We start from the raw sequence: 26,380 nt of genomic DNA, 5'->3' as shown, positions 1-26,380 counted from the left end.
TTCTAATAGCGATGCTCGACGTGTTTTCCATAGGTGAATTTGATTAAGCGACCCGAGTTACACGGATAACTAGAGTTGTAAATGAAATGTCGATTTATCGACTCTTGTGTTGAACTCGTGTTACTCGAGTATACTCCCCCATTTTACCAGGAATAACAAGTGTTCCAATATGGCGGCGTGTTAGGAAGAAACGTAGTGTGAAGATTAGTTTTGTCTATATTTCGTACCAGAAATGTAACGCATCAATAAAAACACGATACGAAATATAATTCTGACACATAAAATTGAACTGGATACTAAAAGGAAACTTTAAGTGACATTTGCGAATGCACAGTCCGTCCAAATGTTGAATTACCAGATAATAATAAAACTGTATAAAAAACATTCCCTAATTGACGTTTACTAATTTTACAAAATACAATTCTAAATGAGTTTATGACAATTAGAAGATATAAAACAATTGGTTATGTTATTGCAACAATGATTTTGTTATATTACATCCCCACCCCCACCCCGAGTTCGCATTTTTTGCGTTCCTACCCTCCATGATGTAAACAAACACCATGCAACACGATATGTTTTCTTTACATACATTATGTATATGGAGTTCATTAACTGGGCATGCGTAAATTCATCTCTAGTATCACAAGAGTGGCTTATTCAGCGATAAATTGTTGCAAACACAGCATTATTGCAATCTCTCTGGTGTTCCGCAATGAGACTTTAAAAAATAACACCACATATTTTTTTTTTTGTGTCAAGGGATTATGATCACTTGGCGCCAGAATCATTTAACGTCTCCATAATGACGTACTATTTGTGTAATATTTTTAGATCAAAACATTTCAGAAAGATGTTCCAATTTGAATAAACGGCTGGTTGAGAGTAAAATACTTTTTTATCTGTTTGTTCTACATCCCTTCGAGAAATTCATCACCAGCTGTAAGAAGAGTGTCATAATTTTAGACCCACATATATGTATGACAATCGGGGTCGTAGCAGTAAAAGTTCTTTATCGTGTAACGTCTGTCATGGCACGAAACCTCAGTAAGTTAGGCCTAATGTGAAAGATTCCGAGCGTTTGGTGATGGAGTAGTCTCGTCTTAGACCGGACGTATTAGCGAGACTCGAACCCATAACACCCTGGGCTTCTGAGGCACCACCACTGGAATAAAAATCCTTCGTTAAAAAGTATAGATTCAAGGAACCAACATTAAAATAAAATTTCTTGCGGGCATGGAATTACTTACATCACGAATATGCTGCGTATTCGACACTCATAGAAGTTCACTATTATGGGAATGAGTTTATTTAATAACCGATTTAAGGTTCTGGCGTGTTTTTGTTTTTTTTCACACTTTGTATAGATAAAAACTTTAAATTTGCCAAAGCTTCCAATTTCAACCCCGCAAACAATATCTGTATATTCAATATCACCTCATATATCCATAGTCTTGATAACTGTATATTCAATATCACCTCATATATCCATAGTCTTGATAACTGTATATTCAATATCACCTCATATATCCATAGTCTTGATAACTGTATATTCAATATCACCTCATATATCCGTAGTCTTGCTGTCTCTACGCAGACGCCAAAGCTTTAACTTTGAAACCAAGAGGCATTTCGTGTTTTAAAGATTGATTACATGACCATGTCAAAGATCAATTTGAGAAGGTCATGGTCACTTGAAAGAACTAGAAACAAATCGGATTCAAGCCATGTATATCACGACTTCAACCCAAGGTCATTTGAAATGAATATCAGGGGATGCTTACTCTTCTTAGGCACCTGATCCCACATCTGGTATATCCAGGGGACCCCTGTTTGCTCAACTTTCTGTTTTGTATTGCTTATAGGCGTTATGAGATTAATCACTGTTCGTTATCTTCGCCTTTCATCTAATGCTCAGACTTTGCGAAAATGATTGCTTATAATTTGAAGGACATTTGATCTTCCATGAAATGGTCACCGAGAGAGAACAAGTTTGCAACAGTGACACATTAGGCTAACTGTAGAACTGTAGTCTTCTGAGAAAAAGTTAGGAGATACACTGTACCAAAGAGCTACATATTCACCCCCTATAAAAATCTTCGGTTTACAGCAGGGTTTTCTGTGCAAATTGATGTCTTATCGCAACCTAACATGAACAAATTTATTAAAACTGTGATTTTTCAGTTTCGTAAGGGGGGGGGGGGGGGGGGGTTAATGAATGTCTAAAGGTATGTAGGAACTTTTTTTTTATCTTAAAAGTTTGAGACGGCGACGCAAGGATTCATCGTCATCGATATAAATCAAGCGTGGAAAGAAAACAAACTAAACCGTCCATCGCAAGTTTTTTTTTTTTTATAAGGGGTGGATTTGTAACTCTCTATTCTAATATACCCCAATTCACGTTCCCATACAGCTACAGTTTTACAGCTAACTTAAATGCAATCATGTGTTGCACAGATGTTGCTTTGAGAATTGTGTGTGTTATGATCCTAGACCGTCTTTGGCAATGTTCAGCCCGATTGCCACTAGCTTGGCAATGTTCAGCCCGATTGCCACTAGCTTGACAATGTTCAGCCCGATTGCCACTAGCTAGGAACGTTTTCTGTGTTAAAGACAGTCATATGCTATTAAATGAGGACAGAGATTGCAATATAGCGAGTTGACTACCTCCCTTCTATTCTTCTTGTCAATATGAAACCCAGCACGGTGTGTTCGGTGAAAGGCCCGAGGTGTTGCAGATAACGCATAAATTATACAGTGTTAGGCCTCTATAAATAGCTCCACGCGCGTCAGGGGAATCCCAACATAATGTATTAACTCAGACGCAACTGTCTAGTTTTAAGGCTGAAAGAGCGTGAAACAACGAAATACTAACAGGTATTTGATATTTTTATTTCTATTAAACTTATGGCACGGTACTGTTGTACATAACAAAATACACAGCTTTACACAGATAAGACCACTTATGATCTGAAAGTTTGAACTGGTCACGTGACTGTCACTTGAAACTGCAGAGTGACGCGGTTATTTGTAAACACCGATTTAGAATTAAATAATTTTGGTTAAAACAGGTGAAATAATGTATGACATGTAATACAGCCTCATAACTACATACGTGCGATGATTTAATAACGTTTTTACGAGATGGAAAAAAAGGTAACCGTTGTAATTCGGACCATGTAAATTAGCTTTAAAATGACTCACGTGTACACATGTATGCCTAATTGCACAGGCAATTGCATCGCTTGGGGTCGAATTTACTATATATACTTTATATAGTAAATTCGACCCCAAGCGATGCAATTGCCTGTGCCTAATTGCGCATTGAAAATGTTATGGTCTTATCTAGTATGGTTACGGATATATGATTGATTGTATCTTGCTTAACGTCTCGCTCGAGAATTTTTCACTCATATGGAGACGTCACCAAGACCGGTGAAGGGCTTCAAATTTAGGCCTATGCTCGGCGCTTACGTCCATTGAGCAGTGAAGGTTCTTTAGCGTTTCACACTTACTGTGACACGGGACATCCGTTTTTAAGGTCATCTCCGAGGACCCGTGACATTTACACCTGATGCCGAGCGTTTGGCGATGGAACTGTCACTACCTGTTTTAACGACTTGGGTCTGTCGCATGCGGGGCGAACGCTCTAACCTCTCGGCCACCGCGGCGGTATGACGTCACAAATGATATATCATAGTGTAGAATTTCATTCATTTCTAACACTTGAAACTCATTGATGCTCACAATTTGAAGTCAATTCTAAACAATATTATGATATTTATTAAGAACAAACAACTTTTGCCAATATTTTCTCTGAAGTGTATCATACGGACATTATCTTAACCAACAGTTACCATAGGAAACATCCCCATTAGAATACTGTCACCATAGCAACCATTACAATCATATAATTATAAATGACAAAATATGTTTTATGATCCTTAGCTCAAAAGCACTAGCCAAGTGGACTGCACTCGTTTTTTGCTCAAAGCAGGCAAAACAGAACAAGTTTGAGAATAGAAAATGTCATTTATTTAGTAAATGACGAAAAGTATATACAGTACAGGGGGTCATTAAAACCAAGTAAAAATTAAGATCAAAATTGCTGCTCTGAACTAGCGTGGCTCCTGGTACATAGTAAACAAACAATGACCACGTGACGAATATGCTACATTTGATTGGATGAAATACAGCAAGTAAGGAGAAGGGTAAAATTAGATCAAAAACAGCCATTACTCCACCCAGTCATAACAACAGGTCAGGGTAAAGTGAGAGACAAATACCTCGCACGTCACATAAAAGTTATTATTTACAATAATCACTGATTCTTTAACTTTCACAGTAAGTGCAATTGTCTACAAGTAGAAGAAATACTAATGTAGTGTTACGTTGTCACCTCCATAGATAATAACTACCAATATCCATGCAGGCGAACTCCATCTCATACTACCAAGGCTATACAATATCTATAATATGGTCAAATATGGCGGCCTAGTATCGCATTAAATGTAGAGAGAACTACAGTTGTATTCTAAACTAACTTATCATGTTAAGCAAGTAAGAATAATTCATGTAAAATACAAAAGTCTGAACATTGTTGCAATATACCAGATATCCAGTTTCACTTTATCTGTTATCATTCATTCATGACTAACTTTATAATGTACAAGTAACAAGTTAACTTTCTGCAACTTTGACCAGTCAATGTTGTCAATGCATGATTGAATTCATTCAATGCAAGTTGCATTTTTCATCGTAATTAATAGGCTGACCAATATTTCACAGACGTGCTAATTTTAATTTTTTAAAAATAAAACTGATACCTGTAGTTTTTTTTTTCACAGTAAGTATATGGTATGTACTGGTACTTCAGATATTGTATGACATCTTGTTGTATGGAAATGCAGTTAAGTAAACATTCAAAGCAACTTTCATGGATAAAATCAAGTGTTATAGAATTTCTTTTTTTCAAACCTGAAATGATAAGTCATATATTGAATTGTATTACGGCGGATGTGACCGATCGACAGGGGATGCTTACTCCTCCTAGGCACCTGATCCCACCTCTGGTATGTCCAGGGGTCCGTGTTTGCCCAACTATCTATTTTATATTGCTTATAGGAGTTATGAGATTGATCACTGTTCGTTATCGTCGCCTTTCATTTAACAATGAACAAATTAAATTTATCAGAATTCAGTTTAATTTTCTGTTTTCAGGCAAAATTATTTCTATAGACCTGCTTGGAATTCGTGTTGATTTATCTATCGAATTAAATCTTAATATATATAATCTTTCGATCATGAGACAACTAATATTCAAGATTGTAAAGTACCAAATTCCTATAAATAAATGCCAAGATTACATTGCACCAAACACTTTGTCCAAAAAATAAAATTGATTGTTACATCTAAGCAATGAGAAAAATTAACATTTTGCTTTTGACTAAATATATGATTCATCAAAGTCACTTATAACATGTTACTGCCAAATGAATTAGAAATGAAAACTGTGTAATGCAGGAAATGTGGGAAAATTAGTGAAATTGGTAATGAAATATGCTGTACTCGGAAACACTCTGCTAGTGTGCCTCACTGGATCCTGTGTTAATTTCCTCTAAGACAGATGTTTTTTGCAAAATGTTTTTCATGACAGAAAATTCATTAGTAGTATAGGTCAAATAAATGTACATGTTCAGATTGAAACTTTGTCACCTTGCAATGACGTTGTTGCAGCTGTTTCAAACATACATACACCTTGTAGATATTTTTAGCCGTTGGTATAGCATACAGTTATGTCATGACAGTAAAAATCCGGGAATCTGCCCATGTGTAATTGTGGTTCCATTCGACGAATTTCCGGATTCAAAGAAAGTAATTTCGGCGTTTTTGAATTTCACTACCCCTTTCCCCTCTACTCCTTGATACATGTGACGAAATTTTCCCACAACAGTGACCACAACGTTGTAACGTGCTCCGGCAACTGTTTCAAATGGCATTGGAAGAAGAACATCGTGAACATCCTCGGATTCCATGCTCTCAAAAGCTTGCCCTATGACTCTGATAACCTTATTATTAGTATCGGAGATCTCGAGATGGACATTGATGGTTTGCTCGATATAAGAACCATACACAATTACTCCGTGAAACCAGAGGGGCTTTGAGGTTTCGAACATAATTGCGTCGGGCCTACCGGTGTGTTCTTTCAGTTTCTTGTCGAGTTTCCCGAATCGCAAAATTCGATGATACTCTGTAGTCTTTCGTAAATTTCGATCGAATTTGAAGTCTACATTCTTCGGACTTCCACTTGTGAAGCATTCTAAAATATCAGCCTTTTCTTCGTCGGAAAGTATTTTCCTGCTGACTATTTCGTGTCGAAAGTATTCTTCTTGCATGAGTGTGAAGCGAATTTCATACATGCACTCACCTAACTGTTCCCTAATATTTCCATCCGTTACTTTTAGCATCTTCTTATGGCACTGTGTTGAGGCCCATTCCAAGCAGCATTCATACAACTCTTGTTCTGAGATGGTCAACTTGTCTGACTTCAATATGTAACCAAGTGCTTCTGAACTAATATTTTGAAAAGCCTCCGATTTTAAACAAACCCTGGTAGACTTGTTGATTATTTCCATGGCCCTGTCACGCATGTTTATGGAATGGGATAATATGGTTTGGTCTAACAAGTAACAGACGTTCTCACAATCAACTTCCTCGTGGAGCAGATTCAAACAGAGCTGAACCAGATGATTGATCCGAAACCGTCTCGCAATCGGCAACAAGGACATTGCTATTTCCTGGTTCACCTCAACTTCATCAGTATAGAGATATCTAGTTAATCAAAATAAAATATCTAGTCAATAGTAATCATATTTGTATGTGTATCTAGTCAATGAACCAATTACCGGGTACGCCACAGTCACGTATTCACGGACTCTGTTGATCGATTGTATCTTATTTGACTTCCCTCTCGAAATTTTTTTCACTCATATGGAGATGTCAACAATATCAGTTAGGGGTTATAAAAATTTAGGCCTATGCTTGGCGCTTACCGCCATTGAGCACTGAGGGTTCTTTAGCGTTCCACACCAAAAGCTACTGTGACACGGTACATCCGTTTTTAAGGTCATCTCCGAGGACCCGTGACATTCACACCTGATACCGAGCTTTAGGCGATAGAACTGTCACTACCTGGTTTAATGACTAAGGTCTGTCGCGGCCGACTGATTGTACTTGTGCGGGTCTATTTTATGAAATCTCGGTATCGCACGGTTTTATAGCCCACACATGTAACAGTCACTAACGTTGCTGTGCAAGCGTGGTACCCTTTATAATGTCTCACTGTATGGTGCTCATGCATACACAGACATGTAAGTCGTGGCTATAATGCTTCCAGCTAACACCTCTATCTTAACATTTAAATCGTAAGGCGACCGCGTGGCAACTACACAGAGATGCTATGCGGTTAATAAAATCATTTTCTATTTTAAAGGGACATGGACATGATTTGAGCTGAAAATTTTATGTTTTGATTTTTAATATATAGAATGCTTAACTAAGGTATTACTACTGATCAGCAAAAAACTGAATGTCAGTAGTCAAGGTACATGGGGGATACAGAGGTCACAAGTCCTTGTTATGTAAACAAGTGTATCTCGACAGAGTAGCTGACACGACGCTAGATAACCCGGCTGATACTGCATAATACAGGTCACGGAGCGTCCACACCACGGCGCCCACAGGATACAGGTCACGGATCGTCCACGCCACGGCGCCCACAGGATACAGCTCACGGAGCATCCACACCACGGCGCCCACAGGATACAGCTCACGGAGCGTCCACACCATGGCGCCCACGGGATACAGCTCACGGAGCGTCCATACCACACAGGTCACGAGGCGTCTACACCACGGCGCCCACAGGATACAGCTCACGGAGCGTCCACACCACGGCGCCCACAGGATACAGCTTACGGAGCGTCCACACCACGGCGCCCACAGGATACAGCTCACGGAGCGTCCACAGGATACAGGTAGTTTTACGGCATTTTAGGAAAATATAAAATTTCACCGATTTTCCGTAAAATTCGGGTCAATAAGGGCGGATTATCCAAATCTGTAGATACATGACGATGGCATAATCTATTCATTTCATTTGCTCCATTAAACAATTTTACACGGATAGATAGGTTTTTAAAAAGACATGTACTAGACAAATCCTACAAAACCGCGCATTGATACAAACAAAACAACGGACACGCGCACACACACAAAATAATAAAATTGCGCTTTCGGCTTCAATGCCTCTTCAAACAGTTATAAAACTATTTTAATTTATTTTTATGAACTTTTTGAAAGAATTCTTAAGTGATACTTGTATCTGACGAAAATATCGTGAATATATATCAGTGTGTCGTCTTATTTATCCTAGAATTAAATGATACATGTAAGTATCCACCTTTCATATCATTTTGACTCAAGACTCGTTAAGATTGAATAAATCCTAAACTTTTTGGTCCGCTCTTGATTCACTCATATAAACATACATTTAAGGATTCTTTTTTCATAGATTAAAAAAATAAAGTTTGTTTGTGGCAAGTATCGTTGAATTCCCATAAACACTGTTCCGTCGTATCGATGATTTGGAGAAAACAACAGTGCACAGTGTAGATTTTGAAATATGGGCAGGTGACATATGAAGAGAATTGTGTAAAACATATACCCAAGAAATCTGAGGAACGTGTCCACTTCTACATTCGGTACATTCACTTTACACGGGAACTCCGACGAGCTGGGACGAAGTTTGTTGAAGAACACTGGACTTCTAGCTATAAGAACCAACCTATGGGCCTTGATCTCATATTTGTCAGGACCAACAAGGATGGAAACATCGCATGCAATTTGGTTTGTAAACATATAATGCATGCCTTCAATCAATGACTTGTCACACTGCCATGCCTGGTTTTTTATTGCTCCTGCATTTTCACCCGTTGGTGATTGATTTTTTTCTGGAGTAACTTCACTAATGTCATTTATATCCATGATGGAAAAGTATGTTAAAACTTATTTTGAAACACTACTTTGAAGTAATTATTTATGGCCAGGATACATTCGCTTCGTTTCGCTTCCAAGGCTGCCCATGTCTGAAATAGTATAAAGAACAGCGTAACATTATTGCGCACAGAGAGAATCGGTGGAAGTACATAAACTGATATTTACAATAGCATGAAGTACATGTTTAGTATTAAAATATACATGTAGAATATTAGCATAACTGAACCGAACCACGGTATTACTATATAGTATACAATTATTGACGTTTTCACGGTCAATACGATGCGTTAGTTACCCGGAAAGTGAATATTATACTTCACGAATAGCCAACGTATTGCATTGACCGATACAATGTCAATAGTTCTTTTATGATTTGATTGAATAATTCAGAACATTGAAAACCAGCCAAGTTTCTGTGGACAACCACAAATAATAACCAGTTTTATAAATTTCAATATTCCCAATTTACTTTTGGTCCGATACTGGAAAAATCAAATGTTTTATTTACCTTAAGGACATTGATGGTGCACATAACTTTTATATTTTCTGGTCTGTTGGATCTCGGTGAACAAGAACGCTCAGATTTATTCAAGCATACTAATAATCAAGTACAATAGAAAGAGGGACACAAGGTCTGCTTTGAGTTGTGCGAGGAACAAATTGGCACTGTTATACAACAAGCTATGGTGGAAGCATGCTACTGAAAGTCATTTTGAGTCAATGAAAATTCCTTGACCTTATGATAACACCTCAACTTTTAAATTATGAACTCCAAAAGAATTACAGCATCATAATCGCATACCAACAAATATGGCCTGTTTAAATACGAGTAAAGTGAAATGCATTTCAATGTATCATTGAAGAGTACGTACATGTAATTAGAATAAAAACCTACAAACCCGCTGGGTCAGATCTAACTTTAGATGTATACTTTCGGATCCGCCTATTCGCAGAAAATATATATACATTTACCTGGTATTTTAGTTGCAGGAGTGAAGTTAAATTGTCTTTGAATTTCCTAAAGCAACGACTAAAACCAGTGCTGATAATCAATTCTATTTTTAGACCAGAGTAACCATAGCAGCATTTGCATACAGAAAGTGAGAGTATACAGATTCAATAATGAGTTTTACTGATCGCAAATCGCAGGTATACCAGCATGCACCAATCATCACTTAATTAACCATACACATTACTGGATATTACAATGATGTGAAACATGTAAAACAAACCATCTAGTTCGGTATATCTATACCCGCCTTTTCGTGGAAATAAATTATGATGAATTTATCTTTCCTGGTTTGAATTGACGTTCCTTGCGATTGCCATTGGAATCAAGGGCAGAGAACCAGTCAGTGTCAAGTGTAGAAAATGTCGATAATTATAATATGGCACTTTAAGTACTACTCCATATACATGTAAGAGTCAGGCAGGGAGTGGCACATCAAGGTCTGTCGATTTTGATGAAACTTGGCATGGTGATACCTTTTGCCTTTAGAAGCGAAAATATAACCTCCATTTTTTTTCTTACACCAATTTGGTTTCCATAGTAACGATCACACAGTTTAAGACATATAGTGAACAGACAATATAGGTCCAATGAGATCACAGTCGTATCGGTACATCTACATGTAGTATATACATGTGACCTCGACAATAACAATTGCATATGATGAAATTTCACATTTATCACAATTCTTTGGTGTACACATTTTCGAATTATCTTACAACAGTTGCTCTTCAATAAAACTATTTTACAAATTAAAACATAGTACATTAATTTTAAATGTTTACAAATTTTAAATGATATCTACAACTAATCCTCCCGTGGGGATCCGATTTAGAAAAGTAGTAGGTCCTCGGTACCCCTTGCTTGTCGTAAGAGGTGACTAAATGAGGCGGTCATTCGGATAAGACAGCAAAAACCGAGGTCCCGTGTCACAGCAGGTGTGGCACGATAAAGAATCTTTACCTTTGACCTCTAACCTTGAAAAACATTAGGCATCTTCCTCTCATCAATGTGATCAAATGTACCAAGTTGCAATATGCTGGAGCTTACATTTCGGTTTGTATCCTGTCTACAAGGTTTTCCTACTAAGTAATACTACGCCCTTGACCTTTGACTCATGACCTTGAAAAAGAATAGGCATCTTCCTCTCATCATGGTGATCAAATGTACTAAGTTGCAATATTCTGGAACTAATGGTTCGGTTTGTATCCTGCCTACAAGTTTTTCTTACTAAGTAATATTACGACATTGATCTTTGACTTCTGACCTTGAAAAACAATAAGCATCTTCTTAAGATGCTTGTATCCTGTCCACAAGTGGTTCCTACTAGGTTTTCCTGCTAAGTGAAACTACGACTTTGACCTTGAAAAACAATAGTCATCTTCCTCTCATCATGGTGATCAAATGTACCAATTTGTAAGTTCCTGGAACTTATGGTTCGGTCTGTATCCTGCCCACAGGGTCCGGACAGACGGACAACGCCACTCTATCATACATGTGCGTCCTGTCTTCAAAGGGTGTATAAAAAGGAAGTGCACATAAAGACCCTCACTGTTATGACCCTGAGCGCCGGGCACAGGTCAAAGTTTGTGGTAAATCACCTACAGTTGGTGACGTGTCAGAATAAGTGAAAAAATCCCGAAATTTAAGGGATGTTAAGCAAACAAAAACTTGTTATAATGCTGCAATTCATGATGAAAGACATGTCCAAGGATAAGATATGCGTTCACAACACTCTGTGCAACAGGAATCGTATTCAGAAAGTTACACATCTTTCTATACATGTATGTATGTACGATAGAACTAAATAGGAAGAATAGTTTCAGTGGCGGATTTAAGGGGGGAAGGAGCAGCCGCCGCCCCCTTAAAATGTTCAAATTTAAGGTAAATCGTGGTATCTTGTTTAGAAAAATGTACTAAACGATAAAAGAGCAATGATTTCTTCCACTCCTGGAGAAATAAATGACAAAACCTTTTGCTTCTTGAATTACTTTATTGGGAGAACTTAATTTTTTCCAAAAACCTTTAAAATTTCCGTCATTTTATTAATTTCACCTTATCAAAAATAATAGAAAATAGTACAAATGACTGAATAGGAGACATATTTCAAGCCCTATAAAATTTGTAAAATCCAGGAACTTCCTTTCGGTGGCTTCGCCCCCTGCCCCCACCAGGACTTCGTCCTGGACCCACTGGGGTCTCAAGGCGGTCCCCAGACCACCTGCCTCATAAAGTGGCGCCCCCTGTAACCGCAATTTCTGAATCCGCCCTTGGTTTTAGCACACTTAAACTGATGTCTCCTCTTCCATTTTCCATAGTTTTTAAAAACATTTTTGGGAATCATCCTTAAAGTGGTCAAGGTCAAAGGTAATAAAAAATGGCACGTGGAACATTCTTATGGTATACCCACATACCAAATATCAAAGGCCTATGCCCAAAAATTCTATCATTTGACCTTTACATAAAAGGTCATAAATTAGCATGCGACACATTGTCTTATCATATATACTCACATATCAAAGGCCTATGTCAAAAGACAATTTTTAAAAAAAGTTATAGTCCGGAGGGGAAAAAAATCCCCAAAATTCTATTATTTGACCTTTACATAAAAGGTCAAGGTCATCAAAAATGGTATGCGACATAGTTTTATCATGGTGTACCCACATACCAAATATCAAACGCCTATATGCCCGGATAAACTTTGTATGAGAAGCGAAAAAAGAAGAGTTAACACTAAAACAATATGTCCCACTTCTGGGAAGGGGAGACATAATTAAACTATTAACCAGTAATGCATAATTCATTTTATAATGGAAGAATATGTATACTTTATTAAGATATTGTCAATGTCTTTTGAAGTATTGCAAAGAATTGTCCGTCATAAACTTAACCAGAATGGAAAGGAGGGGAAATCTACTAAACAGTAGGTTTTTGGTGGGGTAAATTAAACTATAATAGAGTAAATCTCCCTTCGTGGTCGACTTTTCGTGGAGAAAGACCTACTATACACAGTCAATTTACGGGTGTGTGTGGGTGCTATACAACACCGGTACCCACTTACAAGTAGTCTGAAGCAATGCTGTTTAATGCTCGTGTTTAGCATTAAGTAATGGAACCTGCAATCGCTAGGGATATGGATGTCGCGTGGTTAGCAAACAACTACAAAGCTTCTTTGCGTAAATAAATTCAAAATGCACTTTATTTTAGAATGTGAAACCTTTTCAGATGTGAGGAACACATTTTAGACACGAAATTCTGCTACAGACCGAACACTTTTAAATTCTGTGAATTGATGTCATCTTTGAAACTTGAAACTTTGAGAAAGAACTCTGCATATTTATACTAAATATTTATAAATCAATCTGTCCTCCGTGATTATATACAACTTGTGTACCTGTGCCTTTTTTCTAATATAATTTATATTGCACCTCTGACAATTTACCTATTTACAAAAAATTGTACCTCATGTAGCAATATATATAGTTGGCTTGAGTGAATAAACTGAATTGAATCGTATTGTGTATAGTGAAAAAGTCTCAACGGGACGTGAAGCAAACAAACAACATTCGTTCTATGTGAGTTTTACAGAATTACTATTCAGCGCTTATTTTCATAACATGCAATGTTTCAAAACGTCCTTGAAACTTCACATTTGAAGAAATACCCGTGATATTCTGTCATTGTGATGTAACAGCCTTTTAACAGCGATAATTATGATGTTCCAGTGCAGTCAAATTCCGTTGAATGCCCATAAAATGAATTTTAAAGTGACGAAATTCATGATTTAAAGTAGATATTTACTAGGCAAAAACCTCCATTACCAAGGCTCCACATACAAAAAATCCATAGCAATACTGAGTAGTGGATTATATCTTCGATATTTTCACTTCTAGAAAGCTGTAACGTAGTCATGCAATACTACAATTAAAGTGATGGAAATAAGAATGTTTACCCCAATTACAGTGATGAGAACATATTGAAATTGGTCATGCCTGTTCTATAGATCAATGATAATTGTTTGCCTGCGAAATGCATGAAAATCTTGTATTTTGCTGCATTATTTAAATTGCATAAAAAGTGGTGAAAGGAGATTATCTTTCCCGTCATCCGATCCTTTCCTGGCTCTCCTCATTAAAATCTCTCCATTCCACGGCCTTCCCCTCACTTTTTCCTGATCTTTTCTTGCTTTATCACTTGTACTTGATTGGTCTCTGGTACTAAACTGGTCACTAGTGCTTGGTTGATCAGTAGATTGGTCACATGCAATGGGTTGTTTGCTAGGATTTGGTTGGCCAAATGAATTAGGGTTCTCCATGGTAATAGTGCTGCCTATTAACGCTAGGTTAATCACTAGCAATGGAGACCCATCCCATGGGGATCAGGGTTAGTTTAAGTACCCCTTGCTTGTCGTAAGAGGCGGCTAAATGGGGCGGTCCTTTAGAGGAGACCACAAAAACCGAGACCCCGCGTCACGTCCCTGCTCAATGGCCGTAAGCGCCGAACATAGACCTAAATTTTGCAGCCCTTCACCGGCAATGATGGCATCTCCATGAGTGAAACATTCTTGAGAGGGTCGTTAAACAATATAAATCCATCCTTCTAAGTTTTGTTTACTTGGGGAAATGTTGAAGTTTTGATGAAAAACAATTTTTGATCAATAATTACAGGCATTTGATAAAAATTCCCCAAAGTTCTTGACACCATTTTGGTACTATTCTTTAAAATATACAATGTGTTCATTGATTTTTATATATTTGTGTTATACCATATTGGAATATTAGAAAATTTGTTTTTCGCATGCATGCTTTGCACATTCAATTTTTTTTCCATTACAGAAAGCCATGAGGTAAATCATCTCACCAAAAACTATTATCATTGGGTATAAAAATATTTGAAAAGAAGCATCTCCAAAGTCAAAAAATTTGTTTCCCACATCACTACCATTGATAGCTAAAAATATGTCTAAGCATGCATGTACCACAACTTCCCATCAACTATTTTATCCATGAGCAGTTCAGTGATTTGATGAAGTGTTCCATGGGTACATGTACCATTTTTAGACCCCAGCATATGTAGTCCTGGGTAATAACAGCTCTCTCTACCTTATCAAATCAATTCAAATATACATAAAGTGCAATATTTTCATGCTTTGGTGTATGAAGAGAGGTAATTCAACATTCTTCATGTATGTGTAATGAAATATAATCTGTGCTATTTCTAAATATTTAAAGTATATGTAGATAGAACTACTGCTATAAAGAGCTGTTTCTCATTTTTGCCTTCCTATTTTGAGACTATTCTGCTGAATGAAAAATGTATAAAAATTATTTACAATATGTTTAAATAATAACGCTATAATTCCCTCTGGTAGGGGGAGTTAAGTCACTGGACTTCTTGTTGTAAAACTACTGATTCCTCCGTGCAGTGGTTACAGTATAGAATCCTTCATTAATTACTCCCTGTTAATTATTATCTTAAAAAGATCAATATCAAAACTCCTGACAACTGCAATTTCTGTAATCATAAAGTAGACACTATTCGTACGATCAAATAACTACACTTTAATAGAGAAACTTTAGTTTGCATATTTACAGAACAAGCTCTAGCAGAGTGGGTTTAATGTTATTATTACATGTATTATTTTGTGTGAATTGCCACTGAATGAGAACTATGAAGTAAAAAACTTAATCATACAGTATATTATATGCTAAACAGTATATTTTTTCATACCTGTGTAAAAATAACATTCCAACCTTGTGTGGTTTACCTTCTCATTTAAGAATGAAATACGGAATTGAAAGGCATGTATCAATACATACATGTAATTCGAAACTGTCCGACTTTGAAAATCAATGGACAAACTGGAAAAACATTTTTAAACTACGATAATCTGAATTTTAATTATTTATTTTTTGTTTGCGTGTTATAATTGTTTGTTTGTGCTTTATATATATATATATATATATATATATATATATATATATATATATATATTCCAGAGACTTGTAAAAAGACTTTTTGAATACTTTAGCAAAGAATGATTATATACTTGCTTTGAAAGGTATGTTGGATAAAGATTAGTAACGCTATATAGTGTGCGAAAGTTTCCCGAAAAAGACAGATCAAATAAAAACAGTAATGTAAAATGTAATATACAGTGCGCAAAAAAGTATAAATACAAGTATATATTTATAACATCTTTATCCTGAGAATAATTTTCTTCCTTATTCACTTGCGAATACTCACAATTGTCTATAAATATTGTGAAAAAGAAAAAAGCTTAGACTATGAAAAATAAAGTTCCATACTGCCAGACTCCCATAACCACCATTCCTTTTATCGCGTACTTACTGATCCTGGACATCGCCGGAACAATCTTTATAAAGAGATAATAACAGACACCAAGTTCTCCTACCTCTTGTGAGTTCCAGAATGCAGATCAATATCAGTTTGAAGTAGTATCGGATATTACGGAACACCCTGTACATGCGTTTGGACATTTGAACTATTGAATTGAATTTTAAAAAACGACTCTAGTAGTATTGAATAACTGATCAATCACACGGAACGCCAATTCTGAAAAGAGCGACTGTTACCCATTTTGACGTTCATGTTCAGTTTGTTCATTTAAAAGAAGTTCATATTATTTCCTATGTACATGTATAACTATATTAATAATAGCAATATCTAGTAATACCAGCATTCATATAATTATGTTATTGTAATTTATTTCTAAGTTACAGTGTACACTTAATTTTGAATACTAATGTACTTTTAATTGGTAATACTAAAGTGCTATTTTAATGAATATACAATGAAAGAGCTCACTCAGTCATTTGAATCATTAAAAAAACCAATATTCAGAAAAAGATCTGAGACATTCTCACCTTACTCAAGACCATGGCTCCTTTAGATTTTGTACATTATCACTAGATAGGGAGATGCACCTACCTTCTGTTTGCCTGCTTGTTTAGGGAAAGAGGAGACAATCTATCGGCCAATCACACAGCTGTCTGTACGAGAGTTATATCTCTTGGTTCATACTTTAACATTCTGTTTCATCTATCATTCTTGTACAAAGCTTTTCTAAAAAGCTTGCCGTCTTTAGCAGCAACTCTATACAGCGAAGTTGAATTATGTTCCTTGTCTTCATTATTGAATTGAGCTAAAATAAATAATCTCACGGACATCATGCCTACAAAGCTGTGTCCTGACTCCCATTGTAAAAGTTTGTATTTATGAAGGGTATATGTACTGGAAATCAAAATCACTGTTCCCTGTATTAGCACTGATTAAAGCCTCTATATCAAATGAAATTGAGATTTTCAGTGTGTATATCACAATATTTATTTTCTAACAAAGTTATGAAACAAAACAAACTAAAAACATAATATCAGTAATCAAGAGTGAATTCATCAAAATTATAAGTTAAATTGAATAAAAATTCTTGTGATTCAACGTTACTTCACAGACATAATAATCATTGTGTCTCTGTTTTAAATCATGAAAAAACGTCACTCTATGATATGTAAGAAAAAATATGAAACAATCACACATAATTAGCTATACTTCTGGAAGTCCCTAAAAATGCATAAATTAGACTCGTTTACCTAAATTGTAATAACAGGTGGATGGATTATTCTTTTGTATGCTTAAAAAAACCCAGTGATCCTCATTTTGAAGTCAAGCCTTATTTATTCTTATGTAATTCTTAGCTTATTAATGATAGAAAGATTAATGTATCAACAAGTGAAGATACATGTAACGAACAGTGTGATCTCATTAATCTTAAACAGAATACAAAATCACGAGAAGGGCAAACACGGACCCCTAGACACACCAGAAATGGAATCAGGTGTCTAGGAGCAGTAAGCATCCCTTGATGACCGGTCACACCAGCCATGATGAGCCCTATATCTTGTTCAGGTAATCGGAATATTCTGTAGTCAAAATCAGTGTGCCAAGAATGGCCTAACAGTTGGTTTGAAACAGGTCAGACTGCCTTCACTATAATGATAGCTTGTAACACGTCAGACTGCTTTCACTATAATGATAGCTTGTAACACGTCACATTGCCTTCACTATAATGATAGCTGGAAACACGTCAGACTGCCTTCACTATAATGATAGCTTGTAACACATCAGACTGCCTTCACTATAATGATGGCTTGAAACACGTCATACTGCCTTCCCTATAATGATAGCCTGTAACACGTCATACTGCCTTCACTATAATGATAGCTTGTAACACGTCAGACTGCCTTCACTATAATGATAGCTTGTAACACGTCAGACTGCCTTCACTATAATGATAGCTTGTAACATGTCAGACTCCCTTCACTATAATGATAGCTTGTAACACGTCATACTGCCTTCACTATAATGATAGCTTGTAACATGTCAGACTCCCTTCACTATAATAGCTTGTAACACGTCAGACTGCCTTCACTATAATGATAGCTTGTAACACGTCAGACTGCCTTCACTATAATGGTAGCTTGTAACATGTCAGACTCCCTTCACTATAATGATAGCTTGTAACACGTCATACTGCCTTCACTATAATGATAGCTTGTAACATGTCAGACTCCCTTCACTATAATAGCTTGTAACACGTCAGACTGCCTTCACTATAATGATAGCTTGTAACACATCAGACTGCCTTCACTATAATGATGGCTTGAAACACGTCAGACTGCCTTCCCTATAATGATAGCTTGTAACACGTCAGACTACCTTCACTATAATGATAGCTTGTAACACGTCATACTGCCTCCACTATAATGATAGCTTGTATCACGTCATACTGCCTTCACTATAATGATAGCTTGTAACACGTCAGACTGCCTTCACTATAATGATAGCTTGTAACATGTCAGACTGCCTTCACTATCAAGATAGCTTGTAACACATCAGATTACCTCCGCTATAATGATAGCTTGTAACACGTCATACTGCCTCCACTATAATGATAGCTTGTATCACGTCAGTCTGCCTTCACTATAATGATAGCTTGTAACATGTCAGACTGCCTTCACTATAATGATAGCTTGTAACATGTCAGACTACCTTCACTATAATGATAGCTGGTAACACGTCAGAATGCCTTCACTATAATGATACATGTAGCTTGTATCACGTCAGCCTGCCTTCAATATAATGATAGCTTGTAACACGTCATACTGCCTTCAATATAATGATAGCTTGTAACACGTCATACTGCCTCCACTATAATCAGAGCTTGTAACACGTCAGACTGCCTTCACTATAATGATAGCTGGTAACACGTCAGACTACCTTCACTATAATGATAGCTTGTAACACGTCAGACTGCTTTCACTATAATGATAGCTTGTAACACGTCACATTGCCTTCACTCTAAAGATAGCTTGTAACACGTCAGACTGCCTTCACTATAATGATACATGTAGCTCGTATCACGTCAGACTGCCTTCACTATAATGATAGCTTGTATCACATCAGACTGCCTTCACTATAATGATAGCTTGTAACACGTCAGACTGCCTTCACTATCAAGATAGCTTGTAACACATCAGATTACCTCCGCTATAATGATAGCTTGTAACAAGTCATACTGCCTCCACTATAATGATAGCTTGTAACATGTCAGACTGCCTTCACTATAATGATAGCTTGTAACATGTCAGACTACCTTCACTATAATGATAGCTGGTAACACGTCAGAATGCCTTCACTATAATGATACATGTAGCTTGTATCACGTCAGACTTCCTTCAATATAATGATAGCTTGTAACACTATCATGGCGCTACTGCATGAGAGTAATCTTCGCTAGCTAACGAATCGCATCTCTCCTCCTCAGTAATCAAAACGTGGTCGACACAAAATAATCCTTGAATTTCCCGATTGTGATGAATAGCGTCTTATCATACGTGTAAAATCAGATACATGTGTAAAATTAGATACATGTATGTATGTATGGAAGTATATTCAAATGGGGATGATCAATACGGAAGCTGGGTTTCAAGTACCTGCTTGACTTCGAGGTGTTGTAAACAAGTTTCTGGGATTTTTAATAGTAGACAAATGTTCAAGGAAAATTCTTTTACAAGTTGTACATTATAATCGTTTTTCCTGAAGGTCATTTTCCAAGACTATAAAGTACTTAAACATTTTTACCTCTTCTCCAAAAAAAACCCAACATAACCTATTTCCATCAAAATTGCTGTGGGATTATGTATTACGTGATCCCTGTCATTTGGGTACTTACGGGTTGGATAGAAACCTTTAATAATAGTACAAACCCCCTTTTTTAGGTCACTTGACCTATTTCTGTTAGTCTGCGTCCGATGTCACGCAACGTTTGTTAACAGTTGAACACACTATTCCTACTCCAGCATGCTAGAGGTTCACGACGAGATACTTTTGACTTGGCGCCGCGTAACCTCTAGCATCCATTGTAAAAATTCTCGCCGCTAAAAAAGCCCATGTGGGAATATATGTCCACCACCATTCAAATATATTCGTTATTCACACTAAAATGTACCTTTAAAATAAAGCTACTCTGTCACACTAACGATTAATCCATTTTTTTAAAAAATGCATTTGAAAACAGATAATTGAGGTGAAGGTTGTCTACTAAAATTACGGAATGGAATTCAGATGTTTCAACAAAACGAAATTGAAACTGCGAGTACTATAGTTGTTTTGCGTAATCTAGACATAATACGTAATTCCATGGGTGTGAAAAAGGTATAAAATATCAATGAAAAAGAACTTAGGTATCAGTATTAAAGTGTTTCACCACTATAGATGAGGTTTAATAAATTGATTACTCTGGCATTATGTTTTGGTTTATTTAATTTTGTGTTTTTACAATTTTAGAAATACTAAACACGCTTAAGAAATATTTAACAAGGATAGGATATACACTGAAAAGTTTTGCCTCCCATATCATATGTAAATAATTGTGTCATACTACTTTATTCCTTTTAAAAAGAACTGATGATGCAATATTTTCGTTTTTTGAAAAACGATCCGCAAAATAATTATGACGTAAAATGAAAACAAATTCTAGTTAAAGGTTTAAACAATGATGGATGAAAGGTGAAGATAACGAACAGTGATCAATCTCATAACTCCTATAAGCAATACCAGATATATAGTTGGGCAAACACGGACCCCTGGACACACCAGAGGCAGGATCAGGTGCCTAGGAGGAGTAAGCATCCCCTGTCGACCGGTCACACCCGCCGTGAGCTCTATATTTTGATCAGATAAACGGAGTTTGACTTCTGACCTTGAAAAACGTTAGGTATCTTCCTCTCATCATGGTGATCAAATGTACCAAGTTGAAAAATCCAAGAGCTTACGGTTCGGTCTGTATCCTACCTACAAGGTTCGGACAGACGACGCCATACCATAATACAGCTGTACTGTATAGCGGGTTTTTTTTTCCGCAGGGTGTTAAATTTGGCTTATTTTAGCGGTTAGATGGCTGTCAGCCAAAATTTTACTCGCCAAATATGCACCCAATGGCGACTTAAGTATTTGCAAGAGAAATAACTTTTCCCTGTCCGCCAACATTTTTTCCGCTAAAATTATTAGCATACCTTTGAGCCAGCAAATCGCCAAATTTTAGACCCGCGGAAAAAAAAAACCCGCTATACGGTACGTCACATCTTCGACGGGTGTATAAAAATTAATGTTAATTAGATATTTGAATTTGTTTATTACTAAACCTGAAAATTTAAGAACAAAGTAGGTGCATAACATTTTCCAAAACTGAAAGTCATTACCCTTGTGTCAGTGTTGCATACTCCAAACAGTTGTTATATGGACCATACAGTGAGTTTAAAAATCTACTTCTCTATTCCTGGCCATATAAGAAAGAAATAAACTAGTTCAGATGCATTGCTATATTAAACATGAAGGCCTCTACAAAACGAGTGAACTCCATTGATTATGGGTCGGACTCGGGGATAGAGCTATTATGGATCATATAATGAGAATTCAGTTATTTTAAAATTCTCCTTTGAACCCCTGAATATCAAGCAAAAGCTTAATGATAATGAACATAGAGAACTACGCAAATTGTAAAATTAATGTTCACTGGGTCAGAGAGCGAGGCCTCAGGGAAGGGAATCACATAATGAAAATACATTAATTCTTTAAATATATTCCCCTTTAATCTTGAACATTTACACACAAACTATAGCATTTACAGTGCGTCAAGTGAATTTTGGTCCAAAAATATAGAACATACCTCAGAAATATAGCACCTTTTTCTCAGAAATATAGGAATATATAGGACAAGAAAAACAAAGAACTTCTGGACTTTTTAGCCTCCTCCTCCACTCACTACACTCTCCCTTTATTTACAAGTAAACAGGAAATATAACTTTCATTGTTTCAATAAAATAATGTCAATCAACAAAATGACACACTTGGCAAGCTAACATCGTACGACTGTAACCTGTATTAATTTGAATCTACTTCAGTTAACCAGCGTTCCTGAAACTTTGTTTTATCATAGGCATTTTCACACTAAGTCTTGTTAAAACTCAACCTGAAACAAAACACTTGTTAGAACATGGAACAGAGCTCTTCGTCTGCAAGACTGTTTGACTTCCCACAAGGAAGAAAAACAAATCCAGCAGGTAAAGCTGAAATAGCTGGGCTGGGCAGGGTCGCCACATCCAGGCTTTCCAGCACTCTCTGATTAAAAATAAAGGCTAATTTTAGGGCTAAAATTATGAAAATTTAGGGCTAAAATTCGGAATTTCATAATCAAATTATGGCAGCTTTCAAAATTTAAATAGTCTTACTTTAATAATTTGGACAATAAAGAAACTCACACAAAAAATACTCTCTGGGCAGGAATAATTGGCTATAACCTTAATAGTAACATCTTTGTCCCAAAGTCACTTGACACATGGATTGACTGGTCAAATTAGTTTGAATGCATTTTCAAAATTGCTAGAATAGAAATATATTTTTAAAAAATGGAATTGACAATGAGAATTAGGGGTTTGTTTTTAGGATACCCCTTTAATTTAGCATATCTTAAGAAATTCTAGCAAAACTAAAACAAATACGATTTTTTATGGCCGCTGGACAGCCTGGTGACACCTGAAAGAAAAGTAAATTTTGTATAGTTACAAATAGATGACACAAATTGTTTATAATATACAGTACTGGTTTTGCTTCAGAATCCAACATTTCTTGCTTACCGTAAAATATAGGAAATATAGGAATTTTTGTGGAAATATAGGGATTTATAGGAATAACCCCCAAATATAGGAATTTATAGGAATAACCCCCAAATATAGGAATTTATAGGAAACTTGACGCCCTGCATTTAATTACATGTATGATGGGCATGAATGCCTCTACAAAAGTCACCCTGAATCAGTGGTTCCAGCACCAAGGTGAGATTATATAGCTCATCAACCGACAATGTATTACTCTTCAAAAATACTCTTTACTCCTGAACATGATGCAATAAGACTTGATCGTAGTTTACTCTAGGGTTGCCCATTACTGGACGGTGTGTCGTGACCATGAATCAAGGTTAAAGTCTCTAAAAATTTGTATTCACTTTTTTCCAAATCCTTTTCTTATTACTATATATTTATATCCCCTTCAAAGAAGAGGAGCATATTGCTTTGCACCTGTCGGTCGGTCGGTAGACCACATGTTGTCCGCTCAATATCTTGAGAACCATTCACTTGATTGCAATGATATTTCATATGGAGGACCCCTATTGTTATTCAGGTCCAACGGTCAAGGGTCATTCTATTCTGGACATAGGAAGACACTGTCCGCTCAATACCTTGAAAACCCTTTGCTTGACAGACATCCAACTTGGTACACTGGTACATCCCAAGGAGTAGGTGATCCCTATTGATTTTGAGGTCAAAGGTCAAGGGTCAAACTTGACATAGGAATATACTGACCACTCAATGTTTAGAGAACCCTTTGCTTGACAGACATCGATCTTGATACATCTTCAGGAGAAAATGACCCTCTTGATTTTGCGGTCACACGGTCAAACTTCAAGGGTCACACTGGACATAGGAATATACTGTCCGCTCAATATCTTGAGAACCCTTTGCTTGATAGACATCAAGCTTGATACACTGGTATATCTTAAGGAGAAAATGACCCCTTTTGATTTTGCGGTCACACGGTCAAACTTCAAGGGTCACACTGGACATAGGAATATACTGTCCGCTCAATATCTTGAGAACCCTTTGCTTGATAGACATCAAGCTTGATACACTGGTACATCTTAAGGAGAAAATGACCCCTTTTGATTTTTAGGTCACATGGTCAAGAGTCAAACTGGACATAGGAATATACTTTCTGTTCAATATCTTGAGAACCTTTGCTTGAAAGACATCAAAGTTGGTACACTGTTACATCTTCAAGAAAAGATGATCCTCTTGATTTTGAGGTCACATGGTCAAAGGTCAAACTGGACATGAGAATATACTGTCTGCTCAATATTTTGAGAGCCCTTTGCTTGACAGATATCAAACTTGGTGCACTAGTACATCTTCAGGAGAAGATGACCCCTATTAATTTTAGGTAGCATGGTCAAAGGTCAAACTGGACATAGGAATATACTGTCCGCTCAATACATTGTAATATATTGTATCCTATATTCTAAGAATTATTTGTTTGATTGACACCAAACTTGGTACACTGGTACAGCATAAGGAGTAGATGGCCCCCATTGAATTTTAGGTCACATGGTCAATCCACTCCTGACATAAGAAGATATTGTCTGCTCAACATTTTGAATAAGTGATACTACTAAATGATGCATGTGTATAACCCTTTTCAATTTTGCACCGGGGGGGGGGGGGGGGGGTATGTGTTTTACAAACATATATTGTTTGATGTTGCGTTCTATGTAAATTTTGGTAAATAAAATGATTATGGTGTTAAAGAAGAAGAAGAAATATCTGGTTCGGCCACACCTGAGTATTTTAGAGATATTGGTGGTCCATATTTGACACAAAGGTTTTTAAAGACCAGAATCAGGCTTCTTTTGTTTTACCGTAAGAACATTTATATCCAAGAGTTTTACAGACACGCATGCAGCACCTACTCACAACCCGAGGATGTATGATAACTGGGTGGTTGTTAAGTCTCATTGGGCTCTGGTTTTAAGTTGCCATGGATGGAGAATACATTGGTTCGATACTTTAAAGATAAACACAATATAATCCATATGCTTCTAGTTTCCATAATTGAAATGATTGACTAAGAAATCGAATCTATGTTTTTAGTATAATAGTAGATTAAATTTTTAAAGATATGCATGCTGAATGTCACGTATTGAATAATATCCTTCAGATATGCGTTCACTGTTTTCACCTCGCCGATACAAATGTTCGCAGCGCTATATTGTCAAGACCCCGATGTCGGCGTCACAACTTTAAACTTGGCTATATTTTTTTAACCATGGGGAACAGAGTTTTGATATTTCATACCTTGGACTCTGTGTTTTTTTTTTTTTTTTAGTTCTTACAAGTTTATTGTTATTTCGGATTTCCAATATTTCGGCTTGAGCATCACTTAAGAGACATTATTTGTCGAAATGCGCATCTGGTGCATCAAAATTGGTACTGAATAAGTTTTACATTACGACCTCTGGGTCGGGGCCTCTGCTGGTGGACTGTTAGTCCCCGAGGGTCTCTACAGCCCAGTAGCTAAGTACTTCGTTACTAGCTTAAAAATACGGATGTATATTTAATTGCTGTGACCTTGGACTCTGACCTACCTTTAAACACCTTCAACCTTAGTTATGTCTTTTGAACCAAGGTGGATAGGACTTTGATATTTGACATATAGCTTCCTCATGACCAGGTCTTTCTTTCTGTACTAAGACTAATGACTTTGACCTACTTTAAAACAAACTTGAACCTTAGCTATATGTTTTGCATTAAGGGGAATAGAGCTTTTATATTTGACATATCAATTCCTTATGACCAGGCATTCCTTTCAGTGCCAAGACTTTTGACCTAATGACATTGGACGTTAACAACAATGACTGTCTTCTGAACCAAGGGGCGATAAGGCTTTGATAATTCACATATAGATATATCTCATGACCAGGCCTTTCTTTGGGTACAAGGACTTTTGACCTATTGACCTTCGACTCTGACCTTTTAATTTTTTTTAACCTTTGCTATGTCTATGATGCAAAGAGACAAGGCTTTGATAATTCACAAATAAATGCCTCATGACCATTCTTGGTACCAACCCCTTTGACTTGGTAACTTTGACTTTTGACCTACTTTTCCAACACTTTAACCTTAGCTA

General features: G+C 36.6%; 1 protein-coding gene across 1 annotated transcript; it reads right to left on the bottom strand.

Annotated features, from left to right (window-relative positions):
* Nucleotides 1-4,012: 4,012 nt before the first annotated feature.
* LOC125681763 (BTB/POZ domain-containing protein 2-like) lies at nucleotides 4,013-16,512 on the bottom strand. The gene is made up of 3 exons (XM_048921980.2): nucleotides 16,372-16,512; nucleotides 8,723-9,143; nucleotides 4,013-6,831 (listed from the first exon to the last, which is right to left on the bottom strand). Exons 2-3 carry the CDS (start codon nucleotides 9,040-9,042, stop codon nucleotides 5,799-5,801), a joined length of 1,353 nt encoding a protein of 450 aa, XP_048777937.2. The 5' UTR covers nucleotides 9,043-9,143; nucleotides 16,372-16,512; the 3' UTR covers nucleotides 4,013-5,798.
* Between the last annotated feature and the right edge of the window lie 9,868 nt (nucleotides 16,513-26,380).

This window comes from Ostrea edulis, chromosome 2, assembly GCF_947568905.1.
Source record: "Ostrea edulis chromosome 2, xbOstEdul1.1, whole genome shotgun sequence".
In the NCBI taxonomy this organism is placed as follows: Eukaryota; Metazoa; Mollusca; class Bivalvia; order Ostreida; family Ostreidae; genus Ostrea; species Ostrea edulis.
Note: the sequence above shows the minus strand (reverse complement) of the source record. Positions and strands in the feature narration are given on the sequence as shown.